At 37.6% G+C, this 21,289-nt stretch overlaps 1 protein-coding gene across 1 annotated transcript in view; it reads right to left on the minus strand.

Moving 5' to 3' along the window:
- galnt18b (UDP-N-acetyl-alpha-D-galactosamine:polypeptide N-acetylgalactosaminyltransferase 18b) overlaps positions 1-20,985 on the minus strand; it is a 98,828-nt gene extending 77,843 nt beyond the window's left edge. The window contains exon 1 of the mRNA XM_008405288.2: positions 20,312-20,985. Coding sequence (XP_008403510.1) covers positions 20,312-20,549 — 238 coding nt within the window. The 5' untranslated portion in view covers positions 20,550-20,985. The remainder of the gene's footprint in view (positions 1-20,311) is intronic.
- Between the last annotated feature and the right edge of the window lie 304 nt (positions 20,986-21,289).

Genomic DNA, 21,289 nt, shown 5'->3' on the forward strand with positions numbered 1-21,289 from the left:
TATATAACAGCATAAATACAGTGGATGCCTGTAGCCAAAGCACACAGAGTAAAACACCTTACAGTCCGGGAGTATCGGAGGGAACAATCAAAGCACAGATTGGATCTATCGACTTGTTAGCTTGTTTGCTGTCTGTGCTGGTCCAGGAGCTGAAGTAAAATGGAGAACACAGTTTACTGCCCACTTGTACAGATGCTACACTGCTCAACCGGCAGGCAGAACTGAAACCACCAATTTACTGCTGGGAAGACTATGACTGCAGCCAAAAAAAAGAAGAAAAAAGACAATGTAAAAGAGGATAGAGTGTATAATGAATCATTTATCGTTTGGAAAGAATTTGACATTTCAATAATTCTCTCAAGCACATAAAAGCAAAAAAGACAAAACAAAAGAAAGATATTGATGAAGCTATTTTTGTGCATCATAAAAAATAAACTTAAATGTTTTTGCCAGGACTAGTGACCAGCCATTCAGCCTTTACTGTCAGTGCACCTGAGGCTGCAGAATCAAACTGCCAACATGAGGACCACATAGAGAAATAGGATATATAAGCCTATTTGTATTCTGTTTCATGTCTGTAATCGCAGTAGAGCATAAGTGCTCTTGTGTTTTAAAAATCATTTTGAGAAAGGCAGCATGTACTGCCCTGTGCTCGCTATCACCAGTGATGATTTTGTGCAGGCTCGACATTAATTTTAGTAGGAGCATAATGGGATACATAATTAGTAAGAAAACTCGGTGCTTTGTTGCAAGAAGTGAAACAGTCGAGTTCTTATCACCACTGAGCAGACGGCTCACAGAAGGCACATGACAGGGGAGTTTTTGCACAGTTCTGGTTTGCACCTCAGGCCAGGAAGAAGCAAAAAAACGCTTTTGGCTGGTTACTGGTGGCCACTACGGGGCTCTGTGCAGCTACATGTTAACAACATTGTGGTCATGTGGTTTTAGGAAATAAAAATGCTGCAGAGAGCTGTCAGACATAAGAAAAACAATGACAAAAATAATATTTACATTTCAAAATTGAACGGAATGTTTTATTTTTGTATAGTTTAATGTAAAAAACAAAAACACAGCATCAATGTCAAGACAATTATATTCTCTCTGTCTCCCCTCTGTCTGAAGCACTTAAAACTCTTGACACACTTTAATGGCTTTGTCACAGGGCAGCTTGTCAAGCAAAGAAAGAAAAATCTTGGCTACAAGCAAAGTATTCACATAGGCTGCAAGCAACCTTTTCTCTGGGAAGAATAATTTGTTTTTGAGGACTTTTAGCATTGCAGGCTTTCTAAATAAATAAATTGCTGTAACACTTTAGAAGGAAAGGTCAAAAACAAAAAGCTATTATGCAACCTCCAAGATTGCCATTGGCACTTGTCCACAAGATTTAAAAGATGTAATCGGTGATGTTAAGACTCATTAAGTAGAGTTTCAGAATAATGACATTTTGCATTTTGTAATATATTTTGGGTTTATAATGCCCCAATTCTTTGACAGATCCAACCTCTTAAAGAGATTGTATGTTTTAAATGCCAAGAATTTACATTCAAGAGATATTGTGGGATGTCCTCTAATAGTTCCTCTAGCAGCTGGAAAGACTGCTGCAGATCTATGTAATGGTTAAAACAGAAATACGTGTTGCAGCAGATTTACACAGAGTTACAGCAGCAAGTTGTAAAATGACTTCAGATTTTGCTCATTGAGGATTTAGACTTATGGAGGCATTAATTAATTAATTGATTAATTAATAGATTTTTCATGTAATTTCAAACAAAAGTCCTTTGTGTTTTTATTGCATTTTCAAAGCACTGTTGATGTAACACAGAGTGATTTAGTAACCAACTCAAACTGATGGATGTATGCTTTTTACAAGAACGTTTTGTAATTGTTTCATATTTTTATTAATGCACTGTATTGCTTTATGAGTTGTTAAAGCTGTGCTGTGATATGTCAATTATCTAAATGTTTGCATTTGCAAGCCAAAATAAAAGGGAAATTCTCTTGTTTGATAGATTTAAGATGGAATGTTTGATCTCTATAAATTTTGGAAGCTTAAAATACCATTTAATTATTTATTTGTGCAAATCTTCTTTACAAAACCTAAATGTGGTTGTGTTGCAACATTTCAACAAATCTTTTATAAATATTTGGAAGAGCAAATTTAGGAGCCTTGTTACACACTGTGTTAAATATGAGTTGCAATGAAAGAAATAGTTTATCTTCAAATATTTATTCAAAACACTGAAGCAATTTGAAAAATGCTGCCGTTAAATCACTTCAAAAATGGAAGGAATAGTCAACCAACAAGATTTTATCTTTCTGTATCCCATGGAAAGATTTAAAGAAAAGTCCACAGAGTAATAACAGCACTTAAAGACCTTGATCTTCATACAGAACTCGATTTTAATACAAAGTGGAATATTTGTTGAAAATCACTGTATGAACTCAAATACTAGCAAGAAACAATAATTTTTTAAATTGAAAGTCCAAAATGGCTAGAAAAACAATAAAAGCATGATCAGTTTCTTGATCTGTTTTGTGACCCAATATCAATTAGGCAGCTGAAAGAGGCTTGAAAAGGTTTAACCTGCAACGGGGTGTTATGTTTTATAAAGGAATCAGTCCAGTTGTGAAATATAGTGCAAGTGATGTATTATTATTATTATTATTATTATTATTAGAGGATTTATTCCTTTATGCATAAGTTGATTTGGATGGCTTTTTCCTAAATAAATACAATTATTATTTGAATTCTAGTAGTTTTCGGGGGGGGGGTTATCTTTGTCTGATGCCCTGCGACAGACTGGCGACCTGTCCAGGGTGACCCCGCCTCTCGCCCGGAACGTTAGCTGGAAATGGGCACCAGCAACCCTCCCGACCCCATTAAGGGACAAGGGTGTAAAGAAAATGGATGGATGGATCTTTGTCTGATTTAAAAATTTAAGGATCTGAAATTCTTGAATGTGACAAAATAAATACACAAATAAATCTGTAAAGGGGTAAAAAATAAATAAATTTTTCCATCGCTCTATGTCATTCAATATGTCCCCTAACATGATTACCTGAGGTAATACCACCAGAACAAGGCACTTAAAAGTGGGAAAAATACACAAAAACAATTAAATTAATGTGTTTTAATTCCACATCCTAACACTGTGGTGACAGAAAAACCCTAGAAAAACACAACAGCTAGTTAAAGGAGCAAAATAATTTTAAAGAAGAGGTGGAAAAAAAAGTACAAAATTTGTAAGAAGTGAAGACCGTGGCAGTGCCATTGGGGATCGAAGCAATCAAGGTTATGACTGCCAAACGAGGGAGAGTAACTCCAATGTGTGCGCGCGCGCGTGTGTGTGTAAAGAGGTAATGAGAAAATGGGGAAAAAGGTAACCAGAGCTGCCAGAGTAACAGCAGAACTGGAAAGGCAGAAAGGGTCAGGGTCAGTGCAGCGCAGATGGTGGAGCTGTATCTGAAATGTCAGGAGAGTTTGTGTAGCGGATAAATAGAAGAATTAATAACTGACTGATTGCAAAACAAATGAACTGTGAGAGCATTAAAATAAAATAAAAGTATTAAAATCCATTCTTGACACAATTCATTAACTCTATTCACTAACAACAGGTTTTAGTGCATATTCAAGTAATCAGGCAAAAAACTATTAATCCTGTTTTCATGCAGCACACATCATTGTCCTTATCTATCAAGCATATGTGGCTTAAATTATAATAAAAACATTTGCAGTTTAAATAAAATGCTTTACACTTCAGTGACTCTGCAAGAAGTAAAACTGACTTTGGAACAAAACACTGATGTAAAAAATGAGTTACATACTTTTCTAAMTATGAAATAATAATTCAGTGAAAGAATGTCTGTGCAAAAATATAATGACAACAAAAGAATAAAAAGCTGTCTTTTTAATTATTTCAGTTTTTTTTTGTCATTGCAAGGTAACTGATCTGTGCCTCACTTTGTCACAATAACTGATGTTTTTCCTAAATAGTTACGAATAAAAATCTAAAAACATTTGTTTCTACCTAACCAATAGCTACACAAGACAAATGTAGTTTTTAGGACCAAAATCCAGTCTGACTTTGCAGAACTGGACAAAACAAACTTGTTTAAATGTGATGCACATGAAGAGATCTTTCCTAACCTAGTTCCAGTTTAAATTCCCCGTATCACGCTCTAGGTGAGATGTCGCTGAATTTATTTTAAGTTCTTGTTTCCATGTGAGACTGAGGCTGGAATTGTTTGCCAACTATAGACATTAGTCATGCAGGCAGCACACCCCAATGCGGGTCCACATGGTTCTGGAAGACAATCCGGAGCAGGTGTCAGATGGGTCATGGTCTGTGAACACGGGCAGCACCAGCAGAGGAAATGGTTTCTTCTCAATCAACCTCATTCTGTCAAAAGAGTCTTGAATGACAGGTTTACCAACACAAAGTTGTGCAATGCCCTTTTTATTCTTTTAATCTAAGTTTAATCTTTTTCCAAGAATGTGAAATTTTACATTTTTGAAACTTAATGTCTCTTTTGGTGACGTCACACAAGAGCTGCTTGGTTGACTTAAATTTTTGACCAAACTTGAAAATGGAGCACTTATCCTGTTTGATGAAAATGAATAAGAAAAAACAAACCATCTAGCAACAAAACAAGGAGAAATTTCTCCAAAAACAAACAAAAAAAAAAAATGTTTGCATGGCATGTTATGTGAAAACGTTTTAATCCTGGTTTTGAGTCTGTGTAGCCATAGCAGTACGTTATTGTCTTTTGCTGTTTTTTTCTGTGTTGTTGCACTGTTTAATGAAAAGAGCAACATGCTGCAGAATTCGCTGTCCCACTTACGGCAAGCGGTTTTCAATTTATTAACCAGAGAAGCCACATAGTCATAAATTAGTTCTCCATGGTAAAAATGAACTTTTCAGATATTGAGAACGGGAGTCTTTCTATTTGTAAGGCTAACTTTAACAGCATTCTTTCTAAGACACAAAATTATATCAAATTTCATTCCTTACTATTGGATATGTAAGATGAAACATGATGGTAATGATGAGGTCTTCCTTAAGCTGTCTCAAATCTCTCGCCTCCTTGGATGAAAAGTGTATTAATAAATAAGGTCGACATCATGAGACCATGACAGCAGCTCTTTTAATTATAATGCAGCAGCACAAGCTCCACTTCCACTTCACTTCACCCACTCAACAACCTGCCTCTGTCACTACATCACATACTGGTTTTAAAGGTTAATAGAAACTTTTCCTTAAAAAACAAACTGAGGTATGAAGAGATCTTCTCAAACTAGAGGCTAAAATGTTTTGTGAAAGAGGTCTGGGTGACCATGGGTTCATCATTTCTTGACATATCTGTGAATCTCAGCTGGATGGTAATATAACCACAAATATATTCTTCCCACTTAAAATGAACACTGCCTGGCTGAAATGATCTTTTTTTACAAGCAGAAACTCTCAAATAGATATCTGTAGCTAAAATACAAATTTGAGATAGATATGTTTTTGACTAAAAGCGAAAATGGCTACACGACATTGTCCATAAAGTTTGATTTGCTTTCAAAAGTTACATAAGAAAGTTAAGAAAGAACAAAAAAAGGGGGTTGAAGTTTTTCCAATAGTTAGTGTTGCTCTGCTTCTGCATTCTAGATAAAACGTAAATCATTTAAATCCTTTAGATCTAAAATTGATAAAGCTGTCATTTCAAACAATATACCAGAAATAAGGATTTTTCGCTGCCTTATTTCTTTTTTAAAACCTTCTAAAGCAGCATGACTTTAAAGTCATCCTCATAATAAAAGGCTTCCTTGAATCCGTGAAATCACCCTCAATGGACAGTAGTTGTAGCATCTAGCACTTTTTCTGGTTATCTCACTATATTCAAAGTTCTCTGCAGCAAAGGTCCCATCTTCTAAATCATGAAATGCACATACCTGATGTGTGCACTCCCCCCTCCCCCCCCAACATATACAGGATTACTATTGAGCATATAAAATATTATATCATTAAATGTGGAATTAATAAGCAAACAAAGAAGGAATTTAGAGGACTGAATATCTAAATCTGATTTTGGTTCATCTCTTTAACACAAGAAATTTACTTTTATTGTGAAGGTGAATCACACCTACAATCCCATAAAAACATTGATGTTCAGCACTTTATTTTAAAGTTATCTCTTTCCTCAAAGTTTTATCATGTTGCATCTAATGAGAGAACTACTGTAGGAGTGTGGGATTACTTTCATCTGATTGCTTTAATTCATTCTGACAGGTGTGTCCACACATAGAGCCATACCTACTGAAATAAGCATTTCTTATTGACAGCCTCAACAATAATGCTTATTATAAGCTAGAACCATCCATCCATCCATTTTCTTGACATCCTTGTCCTTTAGTGGGGTCGGGAGGGTTGCTGGTGCCCATCTCCAGCTAACGTTCCGGGCGAGAGGCGGGGTCACCCTGGACAGGTCGCCAGTCTGTCGCAGGGCAACACAGAGACACACAGGACACACAACCATGCACACTCACACATAGGGGCAATTTAGACAGACCAATTAACCTGACAGTCATGTTTTTGGACTGTGGGAGGAAACCGGAGTACCCGGAGAAAACCCACACATGCACAGAGAGAACATGCAAACTCCATGCATAAAGACCCGGGCCGGGAATCGAACCCAGAACCTTACAAGCTAGAACATTACAGGAAAAAAAACAAACCTTCTTGACTTTGAAATGGAGTACAGAGAGACCGAGTCCCTCTCATCAGAAGAGAGAAAATATTACCCTGAAGTTGATTGTATATGTGACGAAAACAGCTGGTATATAATAGCATATGGGTTTGAGCCAGAGCACACTTTCTAATTTAGTGCCATTAATTATGAAAAAGTGGTGAGGAATAAGAAAAGGCTGATGTAGCAACAAAACACTTTGCTGTTTATTGCTACTTACCTTCACTGAAGATACTAGATACTTTCCAGGATCGAGACGTAAAACTTTTACAAGAGACTGGGAGTAAAAAAAAGTGAAGCTCTCCCTCATTGCAAACATTTTATGACTTTGAAGCATTAAATCTTAAAAAGTATTGTGGTGTCAGGCTTTGTTGTTTCGTCATTGCTTAAGCGTCTATTTTGTTTCTAAGACAGTTCGGGATATAGAGGCGTTTTAATAAGAGAACTTTGAATAGTGGATGCAACAACAAGCAATGCTGATTATCCTGGCGTCTTTCTTAAGTAAACAAATCAAATGCCCCCAAAACTGCTGACTTTACTGCTGGAAATCAATAAAAAAAAAGGTGATTTGATTAGTTTAATTCATTAAGTTGAGGGTGTTTATGGGTTTTTCACAGTGACGCAATGAGTGAACAGCTTGTTATAAAATCAGGTTGTAATATAACCTTCATGCCGTTCTAACCCAGATTTCTGACTCACCAGCAGAAACAATTTCAAAAACTCAATTGGGTAGAAAACTACTCTAAAAAGCTTCTGCAAAAGCCAACTGATGCACTTATAAAGTCTCAAGGGACAATCTTTGATTCAAAGCCCTTGTAAGAGCCTTTTTTCAGTGTAATTTTGTCCATTTATGATGATTTAGCCCTCGGAAGCCAAAATAATTGATTATTCTCATTACAAAACGTTCTCCAGCGGACTGTTCAGCCTGCAACCACAACCCGATTCAATGAAATTATACAATATTGCTCCATTTTACATTCCAGCCCCTCTCCACAAACTCTGCCTCACACCTTCTGCAGATAGACAATATTAGAGAAATCCACAGCAGAGTATGATGCAATGAGCAAATAATGGTGTAGCTATGTCCAATGAAGGCATTTTAAGTGTTTCAGTATGGATTTACTCATCTCCTTAATTATGTCCAGAGTCATCTTATGCAGCTTTCTGCAGTTATGGGAAAATAATACCAACTTCCCAAAATGGAAAAATTAAAATTTAACATGCCTCTAATTGGCTGTTTTGCCATTTAACAAACTTATCTTGTTTAACTGAATGTAAAACTGTTGTTTCATGCCACATATTTTCAAACCATTGCTGGAAACATTGCCCATTCAATATTTTAAAAGAAAAAAAAACTTAATGAAAAGGTTTGTTGTGAGTCACTTTACTCCCAACACTTATCTTCACATTTAGGATTTGGAGTTTAGTTGTAGCTTTGTCTTGTTTTTACTTTACAGTCACTAACCTTGAATGTCAGTGTTGGTTTTGCTCCAAATGTTTTTCTGCTCTTATTGATTTCTACACTTTTGTAAATTTCATTCAGCCCTGTTATTAACTTTAGATCAATAGGTTCTCTCTGTTCTGGCTTGCAGGCACAAGACCAAGCTAAAAGTGATTACAAGCAGTAGAGAGAAAGATTTCCCACACAATCCGTCAGAGCAATCAAAGTTTACCATGTCATTAGTACCTGACAACATAAATGTGCAGTAGCAAAGAAATATGTTAAAAGAGCATATCCAGCATTTATTCATTAAATCTCCATGTCAAATCAGCACTATTGTGATCCCCTTGCCATATTGTTAGCTTTGGAGTGCCTGGTCCTTAGTGGATACCTGACTGATTTGGCTGCATTTCTTGAAGGAGTGCACAACGGAGCAAGTTCAATCACTCTTGCTGAGATAATGTTCTTTTGTCTTTTAGAAGTAAAATCCCATTTCACTTAGGATGCATTCACAGCAACATCTAGTTTGTTTGGCGAAGTCTGAATATTAATTCAACTATGATGAGGGCCACCTAAAAACCTAGATCTCAGTTTACTTGGTTTAAATTCTGGTGCAGATGTGTAACTGCACCAGAATGTATCTGTATATGTTAATGCCTAGCAGACTGGACACCAATGTAAAAGGAGGAAGCAGACCATAGTGCAGGGCATTATAGGTAAATTCAAGCAAAACAAACATGCATGTCCAGTACCAGCAGGAGAAATAACTAATAGTGATTTGCCAAAGACAGAAAAGAAATCCTACAGCTGCTAAAATCTAGCAACTATACTTTTGTTTACATGTGAAAAAGGAGGTTCAGTGTCTTCTTCTGAGGTTTTTGTGGAGCTGCATACATCTATCTGTCTTACCATACCTCTCCAGTCAGTTCAATACAGCAGTGTCTGCAGTATTGATTACATTCAATGTTGCTGTGTTGATATCAGTGCTTCATTTTCAGTGAATGTGCACACCAAAATGTGTGGGGTTTTTTTCAAACTTTTTCAAGTCTGAAAAAGTTTGTACACGGTTGCTTGGTTGAGATTAAGAAAAGGTGACGTGTAAACTGCTTACAGCTGAATTCCAGCAAAAGTGATACATTGATTATTGCACTGATGAAAAGATTCCTAAAACCTGAAGGCACATTAGTTTCCTAAAGGCACTTTTCCACAAGAGCACCTCTAGCTGGTGTGGTCCCGGTCTGCCACGGTCAGATTTTCCATTAGCAGATTCGGCATGGCTCGACCTGCCTGTTCTCAGATTTTTGTACCTACTTCAGAAGAACCACTAGAAGGACCGAGCCAGGTACGGCACCAAAGAAGTTTGATTCCATTGGTTGATTGGCTCATGAAACTGTGCATAAGCCAATCAGTAGTTCCAGTTCTGTAGGATACCGGAACTACATATTAGCTTTAATTTTTCCTTTGGATTAAAAAAATAAAGTTCATGCGTGTCCATTGGTTTAAATATTTTGACTGCATTACCCAAATCTAAAACGTTGCACATTTAAAAAAACAAAAGTTTTCTTTATAAGTTCACGAATGCAAGCAGAAGTTTAGCACATACTTCACATAGCAGGTGCACCCAAAAAAGTCAGACAATGAGGGTGAAAACCACAGAGAGCAAGAAGAGTTCAAGCAGGTGTTGGCTTAGATTGTATCTCTATGCACTGAGCTGTTTTTTGTTACTGACAGGGGCTGAGTTTGTTCCCCTTTTGGTCTTTTCTCAAATACCTCTGTGTGTAAAAACATGGTTAAATGTGAAGCGTACAAAGGATTGTGTACAACTTCATTTCAGGGCTCCGCTTCTCTGACTTCCAGGGAAAGAGACTTTGAATGCTTTTTCCTTTGAATAGAGCCTTTTGAAAGATTGATCTTTCTCTATTCCAGCAGTTTCTCTCCCCTTTATTAAAGGATTTCCACGACACTGCTAACATCAGCAGAGAGATGACCATAGCTGCTGCACGTTCACGGTCCGCCCACAATAGTAAGGAACAGAGTGTATAATGGAGTAGCTCACTACCTGGAGTGAAACCGGTGAGCGACTTGCCAGTGGAAAAGTGCCTTTAGAACCTCTGAATCTGATCTGAAGAATCTTGGTGTGATTTTTCACAATTTATGTTCCTTGATTTTCATTCCAAGCTCAAAATTGGACATAAGACATTATCTTCAGAAAGACTAAGTGAATAAGCACCGTAACATTTTCACTTAAGGTTCTCCTGCTTTCCTGCCAGTCTAAACCTGTTCCGTCACTAAACATCTTTTTTCTGCACCAGTCCTCAGCTGTTCCTGCTCTCCTCATCATCACCTGCACCACCTGTCCCTTATTAAGACTAATTAGATAGGCAAGTTATGCCCACAAAAATCAGTCATCTTCCTAATGTTTGTCACTCCGCAGAAAAACTCTGGGTAATTAGCAGCATCCGAACAGCACATTAGCAAACTTAATTACAGTCTTTTACTTTTTAACCCTGTAAACTTAAGAGGAAACATTTAGGCAACAATGCACCAGGTAAAATCACATTTACATATGATAAATGAACGTGAGATCTAAAGAACAGAATGTTAACTTATTCATCATATCAGCAGCATTTATTTAGTTTGGAGCATCAATCATGTACCTGCTGCAGTAATAAATCCTCAAATGAAACTGCTTAAGAACTGGCATGACGAACTGAAACAGAGAAATCATCTCCAAAAGTAAACGGTTTACTAGACACTCTATGCTCAGAGTGCCTCATAAACTTATTTTGCTTGTTAGGTTTTCCATACATTCATTACATTTATTCATGTATAAAACTCCACCACTCAAAGCTTTTCTAAATTTGGATTTTAAAAGGGGAAAAAGGATGTCATCCTATAAATTTACAGCTTTGTGCTTGTTCTCTAAATGGCCTAGTGAATCATGTGGCGTTGCATACCACAGCCTGTACAAACATGCAAACCATCATGTGGCTCAACAAGCAGCCACCACTGTGTTTCCAAAACTCATTTAAGCCAGCGCTGCACTGATTAGCGCTCTGCTAGAATCCCATCAGATAAATACCCAGATATAACTGTCCTCTAAGCATCAGCAGATTCACCAATTTGTAGAGACTCCCAGTTGACTTGGTGGCAGGACTTATTTGAAGCGATAGCGTCACAGTCATTTTCAGCTATTCGAACATGTATTGATGTTGTCTCACAAGCTTCGTGGCTGCTAAAATATGAAACACACTACATTCACAGTGCACACTTATTCTCACACAGGTAAAATGAACAACAGCTCACATTCTTTCAAACCTAATCTTGCTCAGACATGGCTTTGCTAAAGCTCCACGTCTCCCATTAAATCTGAGGCTGTAGACTAATCAGATGTTTTGAACTAAACCAACCGAGTAGTTTGTGTTTTTTTTTTAGCTTCATATATACACGAGAAGATATTTTACAATATCTTGAGATTCTTCATGGCCTATAATTTTTAGTCATGAGGGTAGTAATTAAAAATAACCATGAAGAAATGGGACATTCCCTCAAGATCCACAGCATTAGTGGTCGCCAATTCTTTGTGTGTAAAGACTTCATGTTTTTGCCTCCAGCTGATCTTATTCTGCGTCTAAGCCAAGACATACCCACATTGCAGAGGTTGAGCATACAGTTAAGCCGCATGTTTTTCATTTTTTCTTTTTTAGATTTATATTTTAAAATACTTTTATTCACCCATTTATCATATAAATAACATTGAACATGTTGAAAGTTATGTATATCTTTCTCAATATTCCGTAGAAAGATCCTGTATTGGCACCGGGAAATAATACAATCAAACCTTTCTTATAATTGCTGACATTTTTTCTGCAAGTTTGTGTATTTTTGATGATGCATCAGACAGAATCAATCAAGTCAATCAAACCAATCACACTGTTTTGTTCCCATGGGAAAATTTGTCTTGGACTCTGGAGCTGATTCAATAACCACCTTGGCAACACAACAAAAGCAGTGAATCTGCATAGCGCTAACCCTCCCAGGCACATGAAGAAACATACATGAATCCCATCATTTAGGGTAAAAAATATTAAAATAAAAAACTAAGAAATAAATAAGACATGTCTTTTCTTAATGTTATTCAACAAGATGAATGAATTTTAAACTGATTCACTTTGCACTCTAAATCTTCTACCAAAAGGTTGTAACTCATACTTGAAAAACAGGATGTGTAAAGGTGAGAACAGATTGTTCATGAAGGCAGTCAAAGGAAGGGTTTCCAGTCATCCCAATCACTTTCATGGCAACTTGTACGAGCCGCAGCAGTTTAGCTTTGGACTGTGCAGGAAGATTGATCATTACCCCACACACCATATCTAATGATGCTCTCCAATACAGCCTGCTAGGACAGGAACACGATTTTCTGATTCACAGCAAACGTTCTAAGTCTGCGTAAACAATAGAACCTTTGCTGTAAGCAAGAACGCGGTGCTTATGTTCGTTCCTGCTAAAGAAGAGATCAATAGCAACACGTCACCTGTAAGAATTGAAGGGGAATTCACAAACAATTTTTTTTTTTAAGTCAACCATCACGCGAAGTCAAAAGTATTTCAGGTACAAGTCCAAAGAAGAGATGCAGGTTATTTCCAAACCATGCAACAAAGTAAGGATTTTTTAAAGAAGTTGCCAGAGTTTCACTTCATGCTTGACTTTAGCCTTAAAGCTAAGAGTCCACAGAACAGGACTCATGGTGGGCATGTGGAAACCTGCTCAGCACAGCTCTCCATTAAGATACTCCACGACTGACGGTGCTTAATCTAAGAGAAAGTGCAGCCACTTTACATTGCTGTCGCCATGTTGCTTTTGTCTTGGTAACAGCCCGCCTAACTTTATCACATCGTGGAATATTTCTGTCTCACACCGAGTGAGAAGCTGACACCAGATACATCTCTGCTGTCAGCAGTGAGTCAGCCTGCAGAGATTGTTCGCTTCCTCACATGCAGCCCTGCAGAGCTCTAACACAAAGTGCATGTGATGGAAAATGTGAGCAAGGACAGATCAGGTGTGGGAGTCACAGTAGTATGAAAATGAAAAGTGTGAGTCAGAATTTACAACTTCTGTACTTGTTTGACATCCCAGCTTTGGAATAAAATGTATTCTTAGGTAGGTAAAATGTTTCTGCCTCTTCACTTTATTTGAGATTCAGTCTCCCACATATAGATCCAGTTCAGAACTTGCATTGGAAGCAAATTAAGTTCCAGTTTGTCTTTCAAAATATTTTCTTTAGAAATAAAAAGCATGGGAACGTGCTGTAATTGTGTTTTGACACTTTTGGTAAAAAACCAAAAATTAAATTCAGGGTTTTAAGATCCTTAAAATTATTTGATCTACAAATCCTTTCATGGGATTATACAGACAGTGGACTGTTTTTCCCAGTCATGTGAAGTGTAAAATGCTCCCCCTTATTGTGAGATGTCAGTCAATGATACGATGTTGGAGTGACAGGAATTCCCTTGGGCATTTCCTTAGCAGAAAAAAATAAGAATATCACCCTTAACTAAGATTTTTTTAAGGTGACAAGCTTTAGCAACAAGCTATGAGTGTCAGAAAGCAATATGCACAACCATTTACAGCAATTACAGAAGAACAAAATGCAGCAACTTAATTACCAAACAGTTTTGTCAGATCCAAGACAATCATCTAGAAAGAGCAAAATAACATACAAGACTTTCTATTTTGGATAACAAGCACATTTAAATTATTTAGCTGGGCTTATTCTGCTTTTTTAATTAATCTTGGTACATTCCAGTCACTTCCTGTTGTAAGAAAATCTAGTACCAAGGTATCCAAACTTGCTCTACAAACATTTGTTAAATAATCGAAAGAACTGGTCGTTTCCAGGAGCTCAATGAGTTTCAGTGTGACGCCGTAATAGGAGCCCGCCTGTGGTATAATTCCAGTCATGAAATTTCCTCAATACTTACAGTATTATCCCACAGCTAACTCTTAGTGGTGTTATACCAAGGGAGAAGTGACTGAAAATGACAGGAGCCACATTAAATCACAGAGCAGACTCAGTGGATGCAGAGGCACAAAGTCAATAGCTGCAGACCTATAGACATCAAGTGGTCTTCAGATCAACTCAATGATGGTACAAAAGCAAAGCATTGGCTGCAGTGGTGTAAAGAATGTATCCTCTCACGTGATTAATTATTCCCTTTCTGCCTATTAATTCAATGTGCAGGGTTGCATCTTAGAAAGATACATTTCATGCTCCCTACTTTGCGTTAACAGTTTTTGAAGATGGTCTTTTTGTATTGCAACATGTCTGGTCACCTGTGAACAAAATAAAGTCAATAAAAAGCATAGATGAACACGTTTGGTATTGAAAAATATGGCTGGCCAGCACAAAGCTCTGACCTGAACTGAATAAAACACCATTGTGATAACTAACAGAGACTACAAGCAAAGACTTCTCGTCCAAAATTAGTTTCTGATCTTACAATTACTCTTCTGGGCTAATGGTAAAAAAATTTCCATAAACACATTGGCAGATCTCATGACAAGACTTCTGAGAAGACTTGAAGCCACAAATGGTTACCCAACTGAAACTGATTTTAAACACTGTTAACACCCTTATCTGTGTTTTCCTCTCTTTTAACGTGTATCTGTATATCAGTATTAAAATGGATCTAAATAATATAGTAAATATTATTGTAGCTGCTATAACAATAATCAGTCTTGCAACAATATGTAATATTTCTGCTGCAGAGGCAACAGAAGCAGCAATTGTATTTTTAAAATAACAATTTAAACTGCTATGCATTTCGACATTTTGCTACACAGCACTATTTCTTAGAATGGTCTGCTGTCTATGAGCGTAATCTTTGCTTTGTGCATGCTCTTCATTTTAAGCAGGCCTTCAGTTTATGAGCTATAGTAAAAACAACCCTCAAAGCAGCCAATAATGATGTAATTGACTGTGGAATAGTCTGTAAAAAAATTTGTGCACAAGAATTGAAAACAATTTGATTCAGAACATTAAACTAATTGCACTTTGTTTCATCGTTTTATAGTCCTCTGAAAAAACAATCAGGTACACCAGGACACTAGGGGCAATAAGCACCACCGTTCTTTGAAGTCCTCAGAAAGAACATCAGTAGATCATGAAGACCAAGGAACACATCAGACAATTAATACAATTGTGCAAAAGTTTGAAGTAGGATTCGATTAAAAACAATTAGCCAAGCTTTGAAAATATGACAAAGTAGGAAAAGTACGAGAATCTGTTGACAGCCCAAATATCAGTCATGCATTCTATTAAATAAAAAAAAGCCTTTCCTGTAAATTAGCAACAACATATCTATAGTTGAAAGTAACCCATAAAAAGTCCTGAAGCCTTATTTGGAGTTTGCTATAAATCATATAGGGACCCAGCAAGAATGTAGAATAAGGTGTTTGATGCAAGTTTTTGTCTTCATACTGAAAACTGAGATAAACAATAGAAAACTTTTTCGATGCAACTGAAAACTACATTATTACTTGTAGCTGTAATTGAAGAAAATATGTCCCACACTTTTTAGATTTTTAGTTGTACATTTTAAGTGGACTCTGCCTCTCAACCGCAGATTGCTGGAGATGCACTAGCCCCTCTCGCGAAAGGATTTAAAGTGGATGTGCTACTAAAAAAAAAATTCTAATACCATTTCATGAATAATTTTCATAAAGGTTGTAAATACTTTTGCAAGGGACTTATGTTTTTGCGGTAATTTCTTAAAATATGGTTGTATTATAGAACATAAAGTCTAGAAAAACAGAAGAATCATGCCTTTATCCAAAAAATAAACAAAACTGCCACCTACTAGCTGGTATGTTCTTTGGCTTAAATGTGGTAATTTTGGATATAGTCCATTAATTGGTCAGCCTTAGAGGTTATTTTGGACAAAGCACGGCCTGGAAAAAAACAGTTCCTCATTCCTACAGAGACTCTGATCCCTCAGCTATTGAGCAGCAGTTGCTTGTAGGTGTAGACTCTGATAAAAGTTTAAAATTTTACCCGATCACTAACATTTGGCTGTGATATATGCAGTGTGCCAGTTTGATGTTATGAAGCACGTTAGCAATTATGTGTGCTTGAAATAACCATCCCCTGCTGCGAAGAGAGAAGTGCCGAGCCAAACGAGACGGCGGTTAATTTAATTCAATATTTGGAAGCGTGGCTAACACGGACTGAAAGGCCTTGTTCACTGCGTCTGCTGACAATGCTAAAACTGCAGCCAGACTACATTTCTAAATTAGTACGGAAAATCAACGTCCTCGCTCACAACGCCGCCTTTTCGCTGATTGACCCAGTTGAAGAGAAATTTAGCTCAATGGGAGAAATCCCATTGAGCAGGAAGTGGACAGGGAGATGAGAATCAAGCGCAATTATTTTAAGCCCACATAAACAACTCCTGGCTTAGTAATAGCTGGCACAGATATGAGCTGCACCTACACATTACCAATATTTCACAAGTAATAATATTTTTGTAATGGTTATTTACAAGAATACACATTTTTTCAACGCCACAACACTTTTTTCCACTGAAAAAGCAATGCAAGTTGTACATTTTGATAGATAATCGTTTTTCCAGCGTTTTGTTTTAGCTTTAGAAGGTATATATTTCTTACTCAAGGCCAAGCCATTTCAGCTCTATCACATTTATTAGCCCTTCCCTTAGTAAAATACAGAGGGAGGCTCTCCATGTTGGCCTTTCTGAACTAACATGCAGATATTTCAAACACATCATTCAATATGTTCTGTTGCTTAGAAATCTTTTGTTTCATTGTTATTGAGAGATGAAAGTGTTGTAGGTGTTTAATGGGAAAGAATGCAATGTACAGAAATGTCTTTTTTTATGTATCTCAGATGTGTTCAAGACCTCAGAATATACGTTGGAACATTTTGATTTTTGCTAGATGTAAGGGAGAACATTTACTGAGAGCAAGATGCAGATTTTTTGGCATTAATCTAGCATGAAATGCTCTCTTCTGTCAGAGTAATAGAGACTACTGAAACGTGGACTTTAGAGGTATGTCACTGAGGGCACCGCCACAGAGCTCCACCCCACCGATGCCTATTGGTGCCAAGCTAAAATGGAGACCTGCCTCCAGGAGGAATGTTTATCCAAGCTGAGCACAGAGCCTTATTGCTCAAAGAAGCATGAGTGGATTTCTGTTCTGCAGCAGCCCTGTGCCATTTCAGCCAGAGACCTGCACAAAATGAGCCTTCTCTCACCCGTGATGAGAACAGCTCGTTTAAAGAGGCATAGCAGAGATAAATTAACAAGATGTGATGAAGCGTAACATGTGCGCACCAGAAAGAAGGAATTCAAGCACTAAAAAGATCCCTGCATTCCAAAAGGACTGCGGAGGAACAGAAATCAAAAGATGTTAGAAGAGATTACATTTTTTTAAACTTTGAAAAATCATTTCTTGGTGAGCTTACCAGGGGCAAGCAAGAAAAGTTGAAAATGTTATTAAATATTTCTTACATACGCGAGTTTGGTTAGACAACGACTTTAAAAAGAGATATCGGACCAGTTAAGCTTTTTCCTGAAGGACCAATCTCGATCCACACCAAATCCAAATAGAGGTCCAACCAAATTGGTGGAACTATTTAGATGCATTAGCTTAGACTTGAACCAGTGTCCTTACATGGCTCAATGGAAAGAGAAGTGGTCTTTTTACTTAAAAGTTGCTATTTTAATTCCAGCTTGCTCAAGCCATATGTTAATGAGCTCTTGGGCAAGCCAGTTGCTGACTGATCTCCATATTGGCGAATTACTGTGAGAGTAGCAGAGTGGGTGAGACTTGTAGTGTAAAAGTCCATTTAGTGGTTTGAAAGGTAAATGGGCTGAATTTATATAGTGCTTTTCTAGCCACTGACCACTCAAAGTGCTTTACACGAGAGCCATGCGCAGCCAAATGCACTCACATTTAACTTGGGGTTAAGTGTCTTTCCCAGGAGGAAATAAACATGTGACAGGAGAAAGATGTAATTCAACCAACAACTTTCTGATTGCAAGACTACTCCACTCTCTGAGCCACAACTGCTATGACTAGAAAAGAACTATACAAGTTCAACCAATTTATTTTGACTACAATTGGAAAGCCAGACAAAGAGCTCCTAAAAATGAAAAACACCTATCCACTAGCTCAGATATATGGATGACACCTGGATCAAAATGCAGGTCGAATAAATGGAAGCCTTTGATGATCACATCAGCTCAGTGAATCACAACATCAAGTTCAGAATGGAGTATCCCAAAGAAAATAACCTACATTTTTAGACTGCTTTGTGCACAGTGAGAGGGTTGAAAGTCTATTGAAAGTCTATAAACATGGACCAGGCATCTGGTTTTTCAATCACATCACCCACTGAAACATAAAGTGCCAGTCATGAGAGCTCTGCACTTCAAGAAAACACTTCAAACTGGTATCTAAGATTTTATGAAAGTGTTCAACTCTGTGCAATGAGGGACGCAAGAAGAACCTGTGGCTTGGAGTATCCAAGAAACTAAGAATAATTTCCAAACATTATATTCCAACAACACTCTTAGACAGAGACTAGTTCGTCCCAAGGATGAACCACTCAAACACAAGGTCAGTAGTGTGATATGTAGTCTAGGACCGCGAGGACTGTTTAGTTCTCTACACTAAAGAAACTAAACAGCAGCTACACAAATGGACGGCCCAGTGCAGAAGAGAAAACTCATCGGGTCAAGAATCAGTGGTTCACTTGCATCTCAAGAATGTCTTTGTATGGAGCAGTGTGAACATTTTGAACAGGGAAGACAGATTTGAGAGAGGAGAGAAAGACGTCACCCAGATTAAACATGAAAATGCATCAGAGATGGCCTTAGATTTGAGCTTTCTAACACCTACTACAATCCTGACTCTTCTCCCCTGTTTCTCAGCAATAAACACTTTGGGACATGACCAAAATAACACTCATGGCTTCACTAGCGACACGTCCGGTCATCAAGCAACAGTGATGCATACAATGAGCTAAATAATGAGTAGGACTAATGACTCATCTCCTAATTGCTCCATTAGTGACTTCAATAGCGCTATTAGTTTTTGATTGTTCTGAAAACAACTTATATGCCTCTAACTTCCAATCATGTTCACAACTAATGAATCCTTTTGGATGAGAGCTGAAACATATTAAAGAAACAAGAGACAAAGTCCAGTTGCCTTCTACTCAAGGATTGAATTTATTTTAGCTAAACAAGGCTAAAATAAATTATTTCAATCCAACTACTTTAAAATATACTTATTCAAATGTATCTTCTAATTATTTTTTGTGCATTTTACTTTTGTATGTCCAATTTGTTCATGTTAAAAAGAAAGGAGAATAAGAACTTGTGTTGTGATAGTGGCAAAAAAAAGTAAAGAAATGGCAGTAAGCTATTTAAAATCTATTTTAACAAGATTGTGTCTTCTCTGTCTGCTCTGCGGCTAAAGATAAGCCGTTCATTAGCAATGATTGCCTCATTTACAGAAGCTGAATTTCGTAGCCATATGCATTTTAGTATTAATTACATCACTGAACTATAACACGGACTTTTTCAAACCATAAACCTTGTGATTGTTTTAATTGTTTAATCCATTCATGTAAACTGGGAGTTTTAAGGTTAACCTGTTTTATTTATTTATTTTTTGTTCATGTGTTATTAACATTTTTAAATTGTTTGGGTAATGTTTAATACCCCCCAGGATTTCTTCTTGCTGTGCATGAAATCAACAATAATGTCAGACACACTAATACAATTATATATCTGCCTGCTCACAGCTCATGTTTGGTCACTTAACCTTTTGTCTCTGGCAAAACGATGCAGCTTTTCTGTTTTTTTTATATTTTTTATTCCGCCGTCTAAACTGTGTGATTTTCAGAGCTGGAAAAAAAAACGATGTTCTTACTGTCCCCAAAGAGAAAACAAGGAATTACAGGTGCGCGTTCCCTGCAAAACCACGCAGACACCAAAACATTTCCCATTTAGGAAAGTATAAGGCACTTCATTCAAACTTTATCTCGGAGGAAGACAGTTTGCGTTGACCCGCTTTCCCTCAGCTGTAATTTGATATCAGGAATCTTACCCTGGATGTGCTGGTTCACCACGCTCTCCAGCCGATCCAATCGCTCCATTATCCGGAGAGTGTCCCCTTTTTTGTCCCCTTCCAACTTTCCCACTGCTAACGGCATGGGGACCTTGATGTAAATATTGGCGATGTAGTTAGTAACCCATCCGACATAAAGCAGGCAAACAATGTTGGTCATGCCGCTCAGGATCACGCATGTGGACACCAAAGTTTTGGTTCTCCTGGTGCAAGCCATGCCGACATCCCTCCATGCAGCACAGCCTGCAGTCTCCCCTCGGATCGCGGCACGGGGCGACAATTTCCCGCACACGCAGATACACACACACACACACACACACACACAAAGAAAAAAGAAATCCTGTAAGAATAAAGTTATTCCTGGCGAGTGAGCAGCGGTGCAAAACAAAAAAGAAATGCCAAGCACAGAGCGCCTACTTTAAAAGTGCCGCGGGTTTATTTGTTACGTTGCTGAAAGACAGGTAAATGGTACAAAAAACAAATCTACAGGTGAAGGACCCTCCTCTCCTTTTCTCTCTCGCCCTACTGCGAACCTCCGCGCGTACAGTTGCATTTGAGGTTTGAGAAAACAGGAGGGACAGAGTGCATCCTGCTGCAGCCAATGGGAGAGATGGAGAGGACTGACAGCCTCCGAGTCTCCGCTACGCGCTGATTCACTCTGATCCGATCGCATCGTTCTTATCCTGCAATTAAAAAAAAAAAAAAAAAAGAGAATCTATAAACAGCTATTGAAACAACAACATAGTGCACTTTTATATGTCATTCATGGTCTTTGCCCTTTGCAAATAATCCATTCTAAGTATAATGATTTTTTTTCAGTACTGCTCTACATTTTACCAAAGAAAACATTCATCACTCTTAATCTATTTTGTGGTGAATCTGGATCAGCTAGTAGGATGGAGCCAAAGAGACATCAGATGTGAAGGTGTGCAGAGGTCGTGTGCTGTACTCCGGATT

This window comes from Poecilia reticulata, linkage group LG3 (genome assembly GCF_000633615.1).
Source record: "Poecilia reticulata strain Guanapo linkage group LG3, Guppy_female_1.0+MT, whole genome shotgun sequence".
Classification (NCBI taxonomy): domain Eukaryota; kingdom Metazoa; phylum Chordata; class Actinopteri; order Cyprinodontiformes; family Poeciliidae; genus Poecilia; species Poecilia reticulata.